Source organism: Hibiscus syriacus, unplaced genomic scaffold, assembly GCF_006381635.1.
Source record: "Hibiscus syriacus cultivar Baekdansim isolate YM2019G1 unplaced genomic scaffold, ASM638163v2 tig00110812_pilon, whole genome shotgun sequence".
Lineage (NCBI taxonomy): Eukaryota > Viridiplantae > Streptophyta > Magnoliopsida > Malvales > Malvaceae > Hibiscus > Hibiscus syriacus.
The window spans coordinates 750672-770488 of record NW_024062870.1 but is presented as its reverse complement, the minus strand read 5'-3'; the positions used below and the strand labels follow the sequence as shown (position 1 = coordinate 770488).

At 35.5% G+C, this 19817-nt stretch overlaps 2 protein-coding genes and 1 pseudogene across 3 annotated transcripts; all 3 read right to left on the bottom strand.

The window, feature by feature from the left end:
- Positions 1 to 1173: 1173 nt before the first annotated feature.
- LOC120141616 (peroxidase 64-like) lies at positions 1174 to 2676 on the bottom strand. The gene is made up of 4 exons (XM_039156432.1): positions 2398 to 2676; positions 2125 to 2313; positions 1864 to 2026; positions 1174 to 1778 (listed from the first exon to the last, which is right to left on the bottom strand). Exons 1-4 carry the CDS (start codon positions 2602 to 2604, stop codon positions 1384 to 1386), a joined length of 954 nt encoding a protein of 317 aa, XP_039012363.1. The 5' UTR covers positions 2605 to 2676; the 3' UTR covers positions 1174 to 1383.
- Positions 2677 to 4735: 2059 nt separating this feature from the next.
- LOC120141614 (aspartyl protease family protein 1-like) lies at positions 4736 to 8179 on the bottom strand. 2 transcript variants are annotated; one of them, XM_039156429.1, is made up of 10 exons: positions 7836 to 8179; positions 7455 to 7590; positions 6516 to 6840; positions 6177 to 6435; positions 5899 to 6034; positions 5731 to 5813; positions 5550 to 5646; positions 5403 to 5463; positions 5077 to 5148; positions 4736 to 4992 (listed from the first exon to the last, which is right to left on the bottom strand). In XM_039156429.1, the coding sequence occupies exons 1-10, from the start codon at positions 8135 to 8137 to the stop codon at positions 4781 to 4783; spliced, it is 1683 nt and encodes a 560-aa protein (XP_039012360.1). In that variant the 5' UTR covers positions 8138 to 8179; the 3' UTR covers positions 4736 to 4780. The 2 variants fall into 2 exon arrangements, with proteins under 2 accessions (XP_039012360.1, XP_039012361.1); XM_039156430.1 differs by having other exon boundaries at positions 5403 to 5472; positions 5559 to 5646; positions 6177 to 6401; positions 6605 to 6840; positions 7836 to 8177.
- A 6372-nt stretch (positions 8180 to 14551) lies between these two features.
- On the bottom strand, positions 14552 to 17572 carry LOC120141620 (annotated as a pseudogene).
- Between the last annotated feature and the right edge of the window lie 2245 nt (positions 17573 to 19817).

The following is a 19817-nucleotide window of genomic DNA, read 5'->3' as shown; positions in this document are numbered from 1 at the left end:
TTAGGGGCATCGATTATAAAGGTGAAAAAGGGATTGAAAAAAATTAGAGATTTAAATTATAAAGATAAAAAGTTAGATTGAATAATATTAGGACCTCAATTATAAAGGTGAAAAATAATATTTAAAAATTAAAGACCTAATTATAAAGATGAAAAAATGGGGGGCTCAATTACAAGGATGAAAAAATGGGGGCCACTCGCTCAGGGCGCTCCCCCTAATAGCCGGGTCTGAATAAAACATAACCGACGGCGATATGAGAGATAAGGAAGACGGCGGTGGAGGCGGAAGAGACGGAAACGAGATTTCCGATATGAAAGCGGCGACTATTTCAGGGAAAAAAAACACACCTTATGTATATTGAAAACTGTAGTAGTATATTTTTCTTAAAAGGTGAAGCTTTAGAATAAATTTGTTGTCTAAAGTGCCATCAATAATTCCATGTTTTCCCTTTATAATTTTCGCAATGTTGATGTTGTGTTGAAGAGAAATTTGGTAATTTCATTAAAATTAAAGATATTGATTGAAATTAATTTTGATTATACCCCTTAATCAGATCACCCTAAATTTTGCTTACCACAATTGGTGTCAATACTTTACTTTGCTTAAGCCACTGCCATTCATTTTTTTTTCACTTATGCAGGTGCTGAACAACATAAGAAGTTGCTGGCCATTTGAATTTCTTTACATTGATGTAAGCCTCTTATGTAGCCATTTTTCTGATGTGCATTCTTACTTCTGGCTGCTGCATGAGACTTCTTCCACTGGTGCCTGATGGCTTTTTGGTTCACTTGTATATATTTCATATTATTAGTTAGAAAATCGCTTGCCGACTGGAGTAAATCCTCAGGCCACTCGTAGCTTGTCGGTTCCGCTCTCGGTAGTCTAGTTATTGATGTATATGCCAGTTCAACTCTTCGATTAGATATGGCTGGAGTAGTTTGCTTGTATTCATCAATGTAAGTTCTACCTTGAAGAAAAGCTTTGCATGTTAAGGCCTTTCTAAGTTCAGTTTTTCCTCCTTTTTCTTTGATTTGCGACTTTTAGAATTGTGTCGGGTATGAAGATGCTAGAACTGGTTATATATTGATCTTTGATGTGCTTCCCTTTCAGGTGTTATCTGTTTTACTCTCTGAACCTCACATATGAACCCCTTTAGTACGAGATAAACCGGTATGTTGCTTTCACAAAAAGATAAGCCCGAGCATAAACAGGGCCATTGATACCTAAAGCTAGTTTCTTAAGATATCCATAAAACCTCAATTTATTACAGTAGTGTAGCTGTGCTTCTTCTGGTATAGATTCTTCTTGACATTTACTTAGCTAGTCGACTACGATGAATGGAGGAAAGGTAGCAGTTCATCTATGAACTAAGCTATGAAATCCTTAGTTTACAACCCTACAATCTTTCCTAATCTCTTGTCCTCCATTAAGGCTGCTCATTTTGATCATAGAGTTTACAAAAGCATTCTCAAAACTTTGTTTTGAGCTGGCAAACTTGTATACCAAACCTTTGGTTTTCGGATTTGTGAGCAGGGCTTGGTCGGAAGAGAACAAGGTTCTGCCCTGAAGGATCAGCTTGAAGTAGGTGTTATCAAAAGTTGTCGAGGACGGATCCATAGTTGCTCCTGCATTCTTCGCCTTGTTTTTGATTGAGCAAACACTCCTTAAGCTTGCTGCGAACGAGGGGTGCATTGTAGGATCTATGTCATGCGTTGCGTTGAAGTTGCGGATTCTGTTCTGGAACGACGAACAGTGGGAAAATCCAATAGTGTGGCCTCCTGCAACAGCATCACATGTAAGTAACACCGTAATTCCTTTTCTTCGAGTTAAATATTTGGAGAATCAGAACATTTAAAATGTCACCTGAAAGAGCTACGAGGTCATCCATGGATAAGCCTCGCTGAGAAAAGCTTTGTTGCAGTTGAGATATGTCGAAGGTTGGAGCTGGCAATTGTATGGTTTCGCTAGCCTTTGACGTTCTCCCGTCTTTTCTTCCCTTAGGCACATCCCATGTAGGACCTCCAGACTATAATGAATTGATCATATAGACACCGTTAGATCGACCGTATACGTATATCCAATTGAACAGATAGAACTCAGAATCAGCACGAAAGAATGTCTTACTAGCACAACGGCATCTCTTGCAGCAAAAGCCAAAATATCTGCACATGAAACTACACCAGGACACTGTGCTTCAACTTCTTTCTTTGCATTCTCAATAACATAAAATCCATGCAAAGAAAGATTTGCAGGTCCATCTTTTTCCGCTTTATTGTTTCCTTTCGAGTACAACAGCACAGAAGCATCACAACCCTGAAAAAGAAGGCCATCCAAATATATAAATCAATATTGAAACCCGATTTCAAAGATGGCATCTCTAAAATCCACATCGATTACCCTTATAAAACAATCATGAAAATGCATTCGAAGAAGGGCAGCAGGGACCGTTTTATCCTTCATGGTGGCGCTCTGGACAGCTTTTGCAACTATCGACTCGACATCAGGGCAGGTTTTCTCGTAGTAATTCGAGCTCAGAGCAATGGCCGGGGAAGAAGACGCCAACACAAGGACAACTAAGGTCAGTACTCCTACAAGTAGAGCCATGTTAAAACCTCTCGTCTTGTTTTATCGATTCACAAGCAGCTTATAGCTTTTTTTTTCTTTTGCATGGGAAAGTTTGTAGATTACATGAGATATTTATAGTGAGCCAAAGGGATCCGTTGATGACCTGCAGGTCAGCAGGCGGCCCCATTGTATATAGTAATGGATTGCTTCTTTAAGCAAGAATGATGAAGTAGTGTTGGTTAAGCATCCTTCATCCGACCAAAAAATCCCCATGCAACTGATCTTTGTCATTTTCATATCCATGTTAAAAATACTCCATTTATCTTTCATTTTTTATAATTAAATCCGAGCATTCATTCGAACATTTGATTCAATAATTACCGGAATCGACTGCTGTTGCTAACGTCTGATCCAACAACAGGGGAAAGGATTTTCGTTTGTTAAAAAAGAAAGAGGTTAGGGTGTAACTATCACATTAGTTATTTGTGTACATAAAGCTTGTTTTTCAAGTCTCTTAATTTCTCAATCAAGGCCATCTTTTTGCCCTTTTTTTCGGTTGGTCAAGGTGTTGATTATGAGGTTCGGATTGGGTGTATGTATTAACAACAAAGATACGTACATTTATAATGTGTTGGGATTGGAGGATTAAAACTCGATTCGACTAAAAAAAATCAATCTTTTTGACTTGGATTAATTTCGAGTCGTAATTTCATAAATTCGACTCAACTCGAAATTTTTTTAAATTCAAGTCGAGTTATAAAATAGAATTCGAATAGCCCGAAATTTTTAAAAATTAGTTGATTGTTTTTCAAATTCGCCTAAACTCTATATGATATATGTATATTACTTATGAAAAAAATATGAATAAATATTGTATATGGTTATAGAAAATCATTTACATTGGAATAAAATAGTGTCATAATATTATAAGTATTTACAATTAAATAGAAACTCGAACATCTCGGCTAGAAAATTTTTTAAGTAAAGTTTGAGTTATAAAATAATACCCGTTAACTTGAATAACTTGAGATTTTTTTCATTCGACTTGATCGAACGTTCACCCTTTATTTGGATAACTTGTTAAGAGAAAGCGAAGGGAGTTGAGAATTCATTTTCCTAGTTTTACTCCAGATTTTAATAGGAGAAAACTAAAGGTAAAATAAACAATTTTTAAAATGCCCTATATATAGTTTACTGTAACTTTCAAAAATAACTAGTCACAAATTATCATATAAAATTCTTTTCTAACTCCAAATAGAGGGTTGTTTTTCTTTACTAACTTGAACCCAAACATATAATTAAAGTCGGTCCAATATGAATTGTGGACATCGAATTTTATCTAGATATTCTACATTTGTAAATGATAGTTGAGGCGGTAACCGGGTTCAAATCGAATCATTTTGAATCGGATTATTTTGATTTCAGTTCGGATTTAGCTCAGGGCTATAGTAATCGGGTAGAATTGAGTATATGATCGGATCAATTAAATCGGTTAATTTTTCCGTTGGGTTAATACCAAAACAATCGATTTTTAGTCCGGATCAGTATTAGATATATTAATTTTTTGATCAAGCCAATATTAAATGTTAGTTTTTAGGTTAAATCGATCGGTTTTCGGATCGGATCAATATCAAATCGGACAATTTTCAATTTGGGTCAACCTTTGAATCTTTAGGATTATTAAGAGTGAGTTGGATCCGATTCCAGTATAATACAAAAGGAGAATAAAACATTTATCATTTTACTATTAATCACATTGTTAAAAATAAATTATTCACTCACTTTATTTCGATTATCAGATTAAATCTAACTGAACGTTGATTCAAATGATTTAGTTCGAATTGCTTTCGTTTAAATCACTTTCGGTTTGAATTATTTTTTATTCGGATGAATTTAGATTTAAGTTACTCTCGATTTGAATTAAATCATTGAGGTCTGTTTTGATTCAATTCAAATTGTTTCAAATATCGAATCATGGGATCAAATTTGTTAGAGATGTAGTCGAAACCCTTCAAAGAATTGAGCGCAGACTTAGGAATGTAGCTCAAAGCAGAATTGCCAATTTATAACTTTGAAGTGCAAGTGTTGCTATAAAGATAATCAATCATCTCTGAAACTCGAAACATATTTACACGCCCGTGTATACTGCTATAATCTAAATCAATAATAGGGTACAGGGTCAAGGTAGGGAGCCTTGAAATAAAAATTAAAATGATTAAATTAGGGTCGAATATAGAATTAGAGCCATTGCGAGTCCATACGGCAAAGCTTTAAGCAGAGTTGATTGATTAGTCATGGGTGGAGATGCCCCTGGAACGCCACCGTTATTGCTGTTTCCTGCTGTGGCTTCCGGATTAACGGCAGTAGCCGGAGGGACTGCCGATGGTGGTATCACCGGTAAAGTGTTTGAGGCCTCGATATCATAACCTGTGGCAGTCGGATCTCATAGTTTAATAAGATCTTAACAGAAGAACTAGATTATGCGAAAGTTGCACAAGAGAATTTACTTACAATTAGATGCTTTCCACCCAAGTACCATCTTCTCACGATCGAAGACTATATGATATCCGGTCATGAAATTTTCTGCATATGAATTAACAAAAAAGGAAATGTAAGAAGGAATCGAACATTTACGGACTCAATAAACCGAGAAACGGAATGTTTGAACACAGCTACATGATTTCATAGATGAGGATCGACCCCACTACCAGTCTGGTGTTTTATTAGATACAGGATGAATGCATGTTCCCGAATCTGATACTGCATAGGAGATTCATTATAATTTATACAGTAAGTTTTGCAAATGCGTGATGTAAATTGTGTCCGGAGAGACTTACGTCCGATGATATTCACGCTGTCACTCTTCACGACACCCAAGCAATATAAACCTCCACCCCGGAGATGAAAAATGAACAAGGATTAACTTCGTCACGAGTCAAGAAGCATGACAAAGATCTAATAGAATCGAGATGAACTTTTACCTGTGTGTGAATCACTACTATCGGATCCTGGACAAAAAACCGATCTCCACCTTTCATTGTCAAGTTCAGCACAGGGTACTCAAAGCTCGTTTGATTTGCACTGTAAGGTAAAAGAACTCAGTCCCTGAGGCCTCCCGGGGAGGAAAATAAGAGCCTCTTCGATAAATCACAACCAACAGATTACCTTAGCTCATAACAATATTCAAAGGGAAGGTCGTTGGAAGAATTATTAGATGTAAACCGCTTCTCTCGGGCCAAATTGTTGAACTGACGAATATAATCATTATAGGTATACGGGAAAAAATGGAAACCAGGAGAAAAAAACAGGAAATATGTGATATAAGCTACTTACACTCTCGGAAATAAGCGTATAAGCTGGGTCATTCAAATATGTAAATGAGGTACCCGAGTCAAAAATGGCATTGAACTCGAGATCTCCAGCACTTCCTCCAACTTTTATCTGAGTGATGCTAACATTGTAAGAAGGGCTGAAAAAGAATATCAAGAAGAGAAGCATCAGTTAAACCAACAAAAAAAGAAAAAGAAAACAGTATCTCAAACTGCAGGCATGGCTGCACGGCAAACAAGTTCCGTATCACTGTCAATGCGATCAGCCACATAACAACTTACTGTGATTGCATGAGATTAAGTGGTGATTCTCCTTGATCGGAGCTGCCCTTATCACCAAAAGTTATTCTTCCAACCCCATCATGTCCGAAACACAAAGAAAAAGAATTCGAAGCAAGCTTTTCGTTTGCTAATATGCTTGGAACTGATATATTGTCCAGCCCAAGCCCGAAAAGACCATTAGGAGCTGCACCATTTAAGAACGATCCAGTCTGAACCTTCCCGCAACTGCAATAGTAGCACATCCAAATCATAAATCCAACAGCAAGTAACAATACAAAGAAATCGATATCAAGTAAAGACTAAGAGTGGATATCACGCTGATCACAGTTATAAATCACAAACTGGAATTATTTTCGACAACAGCACAGCGAGATTTGCCGAATTTACAAAACCAGTCCATAATGGAAAAGGAAGTAAAAGTTACAAACCCGAAAGTAATCCTGGCTTCGACAGGTTTGGTTTCATCATCATCTGTAGTTAAGTGCAAGACATCCTCCACCAAAACTCCCGTCGATGAAGTGCCATCGGATAGATAGTCGACTTGATAAGGACAAAAATTTGAAGGTGAAGAACATCTTCTATGATGTTCACACATGGGACTGTTACAGGAAACCTTTGAGCTCGTAGATGATGTATTAGGGCTGTAGATATTGAACTCTATCGACTAAAACACAAAATACCAATCAAAATGGCTGTTCATGTATCAATGAAAATAGCTATAAATCATGGGAATTCACAACTACTGGAATGAGAGCATAAGGGATCCACTAAGTGTATAACTTCCATAACTTTTCTTATAATTAATATTTTAATAATTCAACGTCAAATTTATCAATATAAATATACTTGTTATATATGTAAAACTACAAATCAGTCCCATTTTTGTCATATTGATCTAAAAAACGGTCGTTTACCGATATATGATTTACTCAAAACTTAGCCTGCATAATTTAAGTGAATAGAATATTAAATATGACCGTCAAATTATCGAAATATTAATCTATACAAAATTATTTTAACTTTATACTAATTTAAGTGAAGCACACCTCATATATAATTGGAGTAATTAATGGAAGTAATACTCATAGATCTTTTTTTTATTAAGCAGAGAGAGATAACATTTCCATGATAAATGTTAAGATTTGAATCTAAACAAACTAGAACCATACGAGTATTTTTAACCACTCAATCAATTAATGGATCTTAGATATTCTCTTTTATTTGATGAAATGAATGAAATAAATATAAAAGATAAACAAAGGGTAAAAATAGATTTACCGGGCCACCGGGTGTTCCTATGCCTTGGACACAACTGGAGCAATCGCATGGCAACCAGAAGAGATCGCTGCCGGTGTCGAGTGCCACCAAAAATGACAAAGCTGGCTTCCCCACCGATACATTTGCGTAATGCAAACTGAAATTCCCAAAAAATAAAAATAAAAATAGAGATGAAATAATCTAGAGATTAAATAACGATGGAAAATAGAAAGATATTCCACTTTTTCTCGCCAAACAAACAGGAAAAAAGCATGAAATTCGCTACAAAATCCACTTCGGACAATCCAAGAACTACTACAAAATCAAAAATAATTACTTATACAGTAAAAAAAAACTTTAACGGAAAAAGCAGTGTCAAAACCATGAAAGAAGAAATCATACAATCCCAAGGAGTTCAATCGATAAGTCTCGTTTCCGTCGAGGAAAGTAACGGGCGTCCGATCATTCGCCATCGCCAAATGACAGCCCTTGATTATTCTATCGCGGTGGACCATGGCGGTGTAATACTCCGGACTTTCCTTCACCGGCAATTCATCGATGGCCAGGAATTCCTTAACTGGATCCGAATATCTATGATGGATATAAAACCCGAAAGTACCGAATCCGTAACTGATTCCCGCGCTTAACCCCAACACCACTAACAATAAGACACAACTGTGTCTGAAACGACTAAACTCACACATGCCTGAAAACTTTTCCTAAATTGGCCACTCAAACAAAAAGAAAAACAAAGGTTTTCACTTCCTGATAAAAAAAAAGTGGGACAATAATTTTTTTAGTTCATCTGAGGGAAACCAAATGTTTGAGGGAAAATGTGTTGGTTTGGTTTGAGTTTAAGTGAAACCAAATTGGAAAACGAAACGAAAAAGAAAACGCGGTGTCACCCCCAACCCCAACTCTGGTCGTGTAGGTGGGTCCCGCGTAAACGATTTATTTTATTTTATATTACTCTATTACAAAGTTTTTTAATTTTTGGTGGGATACCCCTTATATTTTGGGAGATTTTTCATTTTGGCACCTGATTCTTTAGCCCTTCAATATTCAAGCCGTGGAAATTTATAAAGAATTTTCCAATTGATACCTATATTTTTGCATTACTCCACGAGTTTGTTTAAGTATTTTTTTATCTTTTTATTATTTCAAGTAGATTATGCAAGCAATTCAATAAATCCAAATTGTAACTTCTTTTAACAATGGTCAATCGCTAGCTTCTTTTTTTAGAATGAAAATTATCCAAACTTTGACTTAAATACGTGTTTTGTCTACCATCTTCGTCTAAAATTTTCAAATTATGTTTAATTAATTAGTTCGCCCTAATAAAATAAAGAATTAAGTGTGAACAAAGTCTGGGTAAATGGTAAAAGAAACTTTCAAACTTTTCAATTTTCAAATTAAAAAAAAATGGTTAGTATTTGAAATGTACATCTTTTTATTTAAATAATTTGAATCATTTTATTAATCAATTATAATTTATTTTATCTCTTATATATAATTTTAATTAAGTTATTATATAAAATATCGTTTGTAATTCGATTGAATTTTTTTATTAGTCTAAGATGATTACAATGAATAGTACCAATTAGAAATGTTCATAACTATTTTTATCATTAATACTAAAAAATCCATAGACTACGTGCTTGAACCAAAATCTCTAAAGATAATAATCATATTTTTTTGTTAAAATAATGAGAGGCCAACATTACATATAGTTATATGCTACAATCAGCCTGCAACAGCTCCTCAAATTCCAGAGGAGGGTTGTTAAAACGAAGAACACCAAAGCTCACAGAATTGGCTAGCTTTGCCAACTTATTCAGCGACCTTGCTTCCGTCCCTTTTCACATGCTGAAAATTAACGCTCCAATGTTGTCCACACAGCTCACGAATATGGAGAAGTATGGTGGGAAATCCTTGCTGAACAGACTCATTTTGTAGGAGATGAATTGTCTCGTTACTATCGGATTCAATTATCGACCAGGTCCCAAGCCAAAATCATTCCAACATATATCCCTCATAACTCTGCCTCCAATGTTGAACAGACCCCAACAAATTTTGAGAACCCAGTTCGCCATCGTCCTTCATGATCACGAAACACCCCTCCACACGACGCTCGACCATCTAACTCAGATCTGGCACCATCAGTATTTAGCTTGATCCAATTAACTGGAGGAGGAGACTAGAAATTAGGACTACCTCCATTCATGGATCCCCCACAATCAATAGAAGTTCGACCTTCAAAAACACGTTGCATCACCAACAAAAGTTCTCGACTTTTGCCAAGGACAGGACCACCAAACTCCATTGGGTTCCCAGAAGCTACATCATTCCTGTATAACCAAAGGTTCCAAATAATTGCGCCGAAAAATAAATCCTAATCCTTGGGATCAATAGCAAAATAATGTAGGCTAGTTATATTCAACGCAATCCAGCAGCGAAGATCCATATCAATGAACTCCTCTAACTTTTCTCTTTTTATTAACATCGACCAAATAGAATAAGCACTAGGGAATAAACGAAGAAGGTGGTTAATATCTTCTACTTCTGCAGAACAAATCGGGCTGTGGCTACTCATGGTGAAGTGTCTCCGAACAAGCTCTGCATTGGTCATTAATTTATCACAACAAACCAGCCACATAAATATCTTAATGCGTTGGAGACCCAAAAATGATGCACCTTCTTCCAGAGCTGATCCACAGGACTCTCCGATAAACCATGTCGGATAACATATGTTGAACTAACCGAGAATTTACGATTTTCACTACCCGACCAACCCACTATGTCCCTCAAAAGAGAAGCTTTTGGTCCATTCAACGCAGCAACACACAATAAAATTGACAAAGGGAGCAGCTCCTGATATTTTTCTCATCGCCAATTACCTTCTTGATCAACCATGTCAGCCACACGTGTTTCACTAGGCCTCAGGAAAACATGTCGTGGTACATAATTGATTAGGGGACCAGATTTCGGGACCCACTCGTCTAGCCAGAAATCAACATTCATTCCATTGCCGATACTCCAGCACAAGTGACTACGTACAATCCCTCCAAACTATGCCAAGCCCTTTCCAAAGCCTCGAGCAATGACCATTCCGAAGAGCTATTGGAATACCTTTCTCACACTTGTATTTAGCACGTAAAAAACGAACCCATAAAGCTTCTTTCTTAGCAATTAAGTTGAACGTCAACTTCATGAGGAATGCTTCATTCTGAGTACCCATCGAACGAAATCCAAGACCTCCTTGAGCAATTGGCTTGCAAACCTCGTCCCATCAAACAAGGTGGACACCCTTATTATCCGATGAAATCCCCCATATGAATCGACGAATGAGTTTTTCCAGTTCGGCACAATTTCGTTTCGGAAGCACTGTTGTTTGCATTGTGTAAGAAGGAATTGTCGATAAAACAGCCTTAGCGAGAGTAATTCTCCCAGCAAGTGTGAGCGTTTTCGCTTTTCAATCACTCAACCTCCTTTGAACCATTTGAACCAAATACTCATAAGACGCGATATTAACTCTGGAATGGAGTAAAGGAACACCCAAGTATTTCCCTAAATCTGAGACTTCAGCAAAACCAAAGGTAGAGCTTATATATGAACGTAAGTCAAGAGGAACATTCTTTGAGAAAAACATAGTGGTCTTAGTAATACTCGCCTTTAAACCCGACACCATGCAAAAATTATTGAGAATGTCACGAGTAACCGAAAGTTGTTCAAGTAAAACCTTTGCAAATAAGATCTTATCATCTGCAAAAAAGAGATGAGAAATAGTCGGACATCGTTTTGAAGTTCGAAAAGGCTGTCATCGGAGACAATAAACTTCAACCTGGATCCTTTGAGCAAGACGTTCCATACACAAGACAAAAAGATACGAGTCAATAAAGCCTTATCCAAATCTGACTAGAAAGTAGCCGTTATCCAAATCGATCAAACGTTTCTCCCCAATCGGCTTCCAAATGGCCTGAATACGAGTCAATAAAGCCTTATACCCTATTACTCGACCAAGCAATCTGACTATGAGTACATTCTGCATACTCCAATCAATCTGATCACTATCTGAAAATCTAACCAATAGGAATTGAGTCCGAGCGATCTATGATCACATCTTCTTCCGTCACCAATACATCCTCAGCAACATATCCATTAGTAGGGATCGGGCCTTCAGCCCCATTCGAATTACCGGCAACCATACTGGCATAAGAGATCTTATTAACATTTTGTAGATCGGAAGAATCTCCTATCACTGAAGTTTTCAGACGTTGAATATCCACCATAGCATCATCAACAAGAGTATCATCATTAGAGGAGTTTAAGCACCCATCAGATTCCATGTCGATAATCCCCAACGGATTATCATAAACAACACGTCCATCAATATTTCTTCCTTTTTTTGCAGCTCTTTGATCTATCAGAATTGACGGAGAACCCGGTCTTTCCAGTACCGGCGTTGCGCCGATGAGGCTTGATCCCTCCGGTGGACGGCCACCAGGATTCTCATAAGGTATAGGATTAACGATACCATTAGGGTTTTCAGAGAAAGTTTCCATTGCAGAAAATTCTTTTTCGTAATAATAATTGTTTTAAACATTGAGATTACTTATCTATATGTAAATCAATTCAACTTAATAGTTAGAAAAGTGACTGGAGCTAATTTTTAACCCTACCTCTCATTTTTTTTAATGAGTTATGACATTTATTTTTAAAAACTAATTTTGATTTTAAAAAGTATATATAAAGTCAAAACATTAATTTTGATTTTTAACACTTTTAATTTTGTTTACATATTTTTTTTGATTTTACTATACTATTTTGATAATTTTTAAAGTTTTTATTACATGTAACTATTTTTAAAAGAAAAAAATTATAAGAATAAGATAAAGCCACAACTGAAATGATAATATATAAATTAAACTAATAAAATATAAAAGTACAAAATCGATAATTTTTTGATTTAATCATCGATATTCAATATATTGAATAATTATTTCAGATCGAGATTTATAGACATCTATTATTATTTTTATTAAATTATATATATGCATATATTTAAAAAAAAGTATAAAAATAAGATAAAGTGACAAATGAAATGATAAAAAACAAATTAAACTAATAAAAATATATAGGTAAAAAATTGATAGTCAGACTTGGCTTTATTAGAGAGAGAAGAAATCGATTCCTTTGTATGGCGTCGGAGGCAAAATTTTTTTATCTATTAATTAATTATTTTAGATCAAAATTTTATAAAAATTTAGTGTAAAAACAATCTTTTCAACTCAATTAGATCTATTTACAATGCTATGATTTGAATTTCTAATCTTACTCGAAGAAATTGATGTATGTTTCTGTTTCTGTTAGGTCAATTAATTGCGGGTACAAAATTGATAATTTAATTATAGTAGAGAGGAAAAATATCTTTTAATCCTAATAAAAGTCCAATTTTGCAGAAAAAGGAGAGAAGAGAAGAAAACAGAGGAACGTGGTGCGGGAAGGGACAAAACTATTTAAATTTAAATTTAAAATAGATGGTTGTTGCTGAAATGCATGATTGGCGGAGGAACTCTGCACCAAACGCCACGTACTGAATTTTGTTGACTATTTTGGTCCTCAACTCTCAATTACAAATGTTCTTATTTTGGTCTTAAATACTTTCATAATACTATTTTCATAATTAAAAAATCAAACATTTAGTGAATTTTTAAATATTTTTCCATGATTTTTTTTACAATATTGACCCTTGCTCGAATCTAAACATTCTAAAAATATTTAATATATATATAATTAAATATGTTAGAATAATTCTTGCTTTTTAACTTATAATTGTAATATAATTTGTATGTGGAGATAATAGAGTTTAAAGTTAGAATATAAACTAATTTTAAATTTTGATTTTATAAGTGATTAAAAATATATAAAAAATCACACAAATATTTTGAGATAGATTATTAATTTAAATCAAAATGATAATTTTTCGTACCTACAAAAACTAAAATATTCCTTTCTATAATAGAGAGACTAATATAGAGCTTAAAATATTTTTATAATAAAAAAAATGGATAAAGAACACAAATATTTGTTGATCATAGAGTATTGTTTTGTTACGTCCCTTAACTATTAAAAGTTACAAAATGATCACCCAAAAATTATATTTTAGTGATGTGTAGAAACGTGACTGTTGTTTTCAATCATTGGTTCGATAATATAATATTTCAAGCATTGGCTCGGGGACACAATGTAAATAGACTCAATCCACAAAATACAGCTCAAACGATTCTGGGATCATATTTTATCACATCTCAGTCAACAGATTAACGTCCAACTCAAACGACCATCAAATTTTTAACGGAAAAGAACGATTTTAGGATATACGAATAGCAGATGATCATTTTGTAACTTTTAATAATCGGAAAACTCAACATAACAACTTTTTATAGTCGAGACCTCTTTATATACTTTATCCTAAAAAGATTAAAATAAACTTCTAAATATAATATAAAGACTTCTAATAGACTTTAATCAATGTTTATCATCTTTACAAACATTGGCCGCTCGCAACATTTTTGGCCACCATTTGAGCCACGTTGCACACGGACAAGACTGGAAGTACACGGACCATTATCACTCGTGGCATTTTTACGTCAACAATTAAATAGTTACGAATATTAATTAACCATTTAAGATAACAGTATATCATTTAATATAGTTTTGAAAAGTCTCCAAAACGTAATTTTCAAGGAAGAAAAATGGAGACCGAAAGAGAAGTGAGAGACAACCGCAACATCCACGAAGCATATGTCGAGAAAAGCCGTGATGTAGGCAGCCAACACCGTTTACTCTGCTTCTTCTTGTAGCTTTTAAGTCTTTGCATGTGAAAACTGGAAAAATATTGATTCTGCATTCATCCGTAAAACACAAGGACGGTATATGAGGAAGCTGCAATGCCATTGCATTGTTGAAAATCCTAACGCAGATAAAGCATATACTATTAAATTTGTATCGTGGCCTATACATCGACAATACAACAATAATGAACAATGGTGCAATCATACATAGCGAGTGTAATGCTTGGATCGGGTTTGCGTATTGATGGTATAAAAGCATTTTTCATTGCTGTGTCTATGACAGATTAGATGAGGGTGAAAGTAGCCCAAGAATATACTACAAGAACAGAGGCAATGTGGAGAAAAGTCCGAAGATCGACAGGAGAGAAACATGGAGATGGCAAGATGGCAAAGGCAACTGATGTGTGAGAGTTGTTCTTTGTCTTGATATCTTTCGTTGATCCTGGGGTAGAATAATTATGGATTCCGGCAGCAATGGCTGGAGGTGCGGAGACGGGATGTGATTCTTCTTCGGACGTGTTAGCTTCCTCAATGTCATAACCTGTATGGAAGCAAACGAAATCTGTAGGTAATCAGGGTTGACATATTAGAGCATAATGGAAAAGCACGTTTATGAACAAAAGCATTGCTTACAATCAAACTTCTTCCAGCCCAAGACAAATCTTTCTCGGTCAAACACCACACGGTAGCCAGTCATAAAGTTTTCTATTCCGAGGAAAGAACAGCCAGCAAAGGAAACACAATGATTAGAAAAAAACGTTAATGAACACTGATGGTCATGCAACAAAAGGAATTAGATTCATTTGAGTTAATTACATAGCGGAAGCATCGATTATTCGCCTTCAATGAGAAATACTTACGTCCAATTATATTCAGTTCTATACTCTTGACGACAGCTAAGCAATATACAAATTTACTCTGCAAATCATTAGAGGTAAATTGTTTAATTGCAGTGATAACAAAAAAGATAGAAAAAGTTGAGGCACAGTACACTACCTGAGTCGAAATGACAATTATCGGGTTGTACACGGGAAAGTGACTTCCGCCTTTCATTGTTAAGCTCATGCTAGGTATTAAACTTGTATTTTCATTAGGGGCTGCATGCCACAAAGCAAAATGATAAGATGTATAGAATTCGATCCGAGCAGTGAAATAGAAGATATAAACTAGACTCAGCAATGAACCTCATATCATAACAGTACTCAAAAGGGATCCTTGAATCGGGCATACGACATCTATCTTGTACCTGAGAATGGAACTGTAAAAGAATATAAATTACTAAGTCGCAGCATCAAGTTTCATTGGTTTTAAGATGTGGATTACTTACATTCGATGCAAGATTTGAATATGTTGGGTCAACCAAGTATGTAAATGAGGTCCCAGAATCAAAAAGATCTGTAAAACCACCATCAATTAAAGTTGTCCCCACCTGGATTTTAGTTACAGTAATGTTATACGTCGGACTGCAAGAAAAATCGCAACTAGATGTTAACATAATAGTTCAATCAGCAAATACATCAATCTACACTCACAGTCAAGAAAATTAGAAAATTACCACTTACTGTGATGGGTTAACATTAAATGGGGTCTCTTCCTGGTCTGGACTCCCTTTGTCTCCAAAACTGATCCTTCCAGTTTCATCATTTCCAAAACACATGGAGAACGAATCATCCGTTAAACCCTCCTGCGATAAAATGCTAGGAACCGCTATTTTCTCCATGCCAAGCCCAAATAAACCATTGGGAGCTGCAACATCCAGGAATGAACCGCTTTGTACCTGCCCACAGCTGCACAATTCATATTGTATATTTCATCTGAACCTAGACAAATGCCGGGGAAACAAATAATGGCCTGTGCAGAGCCTAATGAAGAATACCAGTCCAGAATAAGGCATGCAAAATTGCAAACCAGTTAAGCTGAATATTAAGAGAGCTTACCCAAATGTGACATACGCCTCGACCGATTTCGGATGGCCATCTTCAGTTGTTAGGTGCAGAACATCCTCCACTAGAACCCCGGAAGTAGAAGTTTGAGCTGACATGTAAGATACCATGTAAGGACAATTACTAAATGTTCCGAGACATTGGTTGCGTTGTGCACACAAGCTGCTGCTGCAGGTAACCTTCTTGCTAGTCGATGATCCTTTAGGGTCATATATACTAAGCTCAAAATTCTGCTACCAAAAAAGAGCGAGTTTGCTATCAATACAAGGCCAAGAAGTTAAGAGCAGACCAAGTTGGGCTGTTAGAGCATCCTCTGGTGGCAATTTAAACAGAACGAGATACAGTTTTTGCTCTTAAATATATACTGTACTTCTTTGCACTGCATATTTGACTTCTAGAATGAACAAAGAGTACTGTGAGTGCAAAATTTTGCTATGAACAGATTTCAAATAGACCTGCATTTATGGGGGAAATTTGATGTACATTCTTAGAGTTTCAACTTTCAAATGCATTAGGGACATGAAAAAGGCCAAGAAAACATAGTATTTAAGAGTATAAAGGGAAAGGAAAATACGAAAAAACATACAGAAGCATAGGTAGTTCCTTCAGTTGGAGCACATTTGGTACATTCACAGGGCACCCAGAAAAGATCACTCCCAGTATCAAGAGCCACCATGAATTTCACCCCTGGAGTCCCCAATTGAACTGTTGTATAATGTAAACTGCACCCCATAAAAATCCCAATCAAGATTTGCAGAAATAAATATCAGCAAAACACTATAATCTAAAACTTCCCAGAAAAAACACTAGGGAAGGGGAACGAAGATCCTTACAATCCCAAAGAGTTGATTTGGAAAGTGGAGTTGCCATCGGAGAAAGAAAGGGTTGTATTAACACCGGAGAGTTCGCGGTCGCGGAAGAGACGATCCCGTTGAGCTAGAACGGCGTAGTATTCGAAAGAATCTTTCACAGGCCAATGGGAGAGTTTTCCGATGGAGTTGGACCAGTTCCTGACGGGTTCAGAGAGACGGTGGTGCATCTCGAAAGTGAAGATGCGACCATAGCCGAGTTTAAAGCTAAAGAAGACCCAGATTGATATCAAGAAGAAAAAAACAATCTTTAACATTTTCATTCCTGGGTATTACAGGAGAATTCAAGTTGAGACTCTACAGAGATTTGCATTTGAAAACAGAAAATGATAATAAGAGAGAACAATACGTTTTAGTCTTTAGTAGTTTTGAAAGAGAGAACATGTTTTATTTTCAGTAAGTGTTTGGTGTTCAGAGGATCTGAAGAACCAGTGCTCCTTGTTCTTATTTTTGTTACAGTATAAGTAAAAACAGTAGCTTTCCCATGTGCACTGGTGGTAGTTGGCTGTTGAGGCCTACCCTTTAATAAGCCAATGAACTGTAAAATTAAGAAACCTGCGAAGCGGCTAGTTCTGATACGTGGCAGTATAATTTAAGATTAAAAAAGGTGTTTTTTTTCTTAATCGAAAATATAAAACTATAATATTTTAGGTTGAATGTAATTTAAAATAATATATTTTTAGTTACCAACAAAAAAATATTATGAATAATATAATATTTTTTAATTCAAGAATTTTAGGTTGAACATAATATAAAATACTATAAATTTTATCACATTTTTTATTAAATTTAAATTTATTGTTTTCTAATATTAAATTAGGTTGTCGCTCCTATAAAAGTGAGATACCCACCCTTAAATGAGAAATAGATTTAAAATATCAATCTTGAAACAATTAAGAAATCAAAACCATGGACTTTTAGAATATGGATCCGTTGGGTCTACACATATAAAGAAAGTCTTTTTACCCAATAGATCGGAATTTGCGGTCTTTTATTCGGCCTGTTGTAGGGCACACGTGCCTATCTGTTTGCCCTTTACAGTGTGATATCTGAGTTTCCCAAGAACCCAGATTTGGTTCCAAAGTTATTAGCTTTTTGCCTAAATCAAATGGCTGTTAATCCAATAACAAAGTTTTCAAGTTCATGAAGAATGAATAGCCTAAAATAATCCAATATTTAATGGTCTTCATGCAACTCCAGAGTCCAGACAACTTAGCTAAGATGGAAGTGTACAGGCAAACGCAATACAGCTAAGCAGGATCCCAGCATTTGCACGGTGTTCCACAGTGGACACCCAAAATTTTTTACCAGAAAAATCAACCTTGACCGAGTTAGCTGCATTCTTCTACTGTAAACTAAAAACAGACAGTTAAAAGAGGAAGGAAAGTGGAAACATAATATAATGATTTGAAGTGAAGAAAGAGAAGTGCAAGGAGAGTTTTTTTCATGTGATGTCCATTAAATTAGCTTTTTTTGAGAGAATGGATGGAGGACCACCAAACTTATTTAGCCAAATTCAAGGATAGTATGGATCAATTTGAAGAAAAAGGAGAACAGATAGAGACGGCTGCTTTTGCTGATTAAAGTGCAGATTGCAGAGTATGAGAAATATCAAAAGGGAAAGAATTATGTGTTAATTTAGTTTTTAACTTAAAATCTGTGTACCCTGAAAAGTTGAGAAAGGCACCTGAATCATTAAATGTGTAAACTTCTTAGAGTTTAGCTGTAGTTTTAGATTTGTGTTAAATATGTGGACCGTCTGTCTATGATACAATTAGAATAGCTTCTTACTAAGAGAGAGAGAGAGAGAGAGAGAGAGATGCCTTTTTGTCCTCACCTGCTACTGCATTTTTCAAAGCAAAGCACCCCACTACTTCCCCTAAATTGTCCTCTTATCTACTTTTACTGGCACAAGTCTCAATGACTTTAAAGGCTCCGTCTTCACTGTTTAGGTTTATCTCAGTTTTCAGGTGAAATAGGGAAATATTATATCTGAAAAAAAAGGAGAAATGATTTCGGGTTGATTTGCTAGTGTGCCTAGGAGTATTTCTGGTTGATGATGGACATAGTAACATGGACTGAGGCAAAATCATCGTCCCTTTCAGACCATTTTACATGATTTTTTTTAGCATAAGAAACTTATCATTTCTTATTGACCTGTTTTTAAAAAAAAAACCATTTTTAGGACGTAATTATACAACTAAAGTTAGCTAAAGACTTGATGCATTGCCAACATTTCTTTTATTATTATTTTTAAGATTATCTTCTTCGGTAAAGCTTAAAAGCTACAAGCATGTGAATCTACATGTGATTATTCAGTCATTTATGTGACCATTTCAATCCAAATATCAAATTAACCTTGAAGGCAGAGTATGGCTCAAGAAATATACTAATGACACTCCTAATATTAATTTACTGAAAGAATAAAAAAGCATTAACTTCCCCATATCTATTACCTCAGATTTGTTCTTGTCCGTATCTCACAGTCTCTGTAACAATAAAAAGCTTGTGAAAGAATATACGTTGGAATGCTTTTTTATATGATTTTGTACCATGAAGATTGAGTCTCACGTCTGCAGTTGGATTTTTCTACTGTTCTTTTTAGACCAACGACTGTAATCTGATAAAAGAATCCAATCGACGGTTACAATAGTCCAGATGGTGGGTGAAGTTTATACGTTACTATAACCTGCTGTAAAAGAAAAGAGCAATTATGGC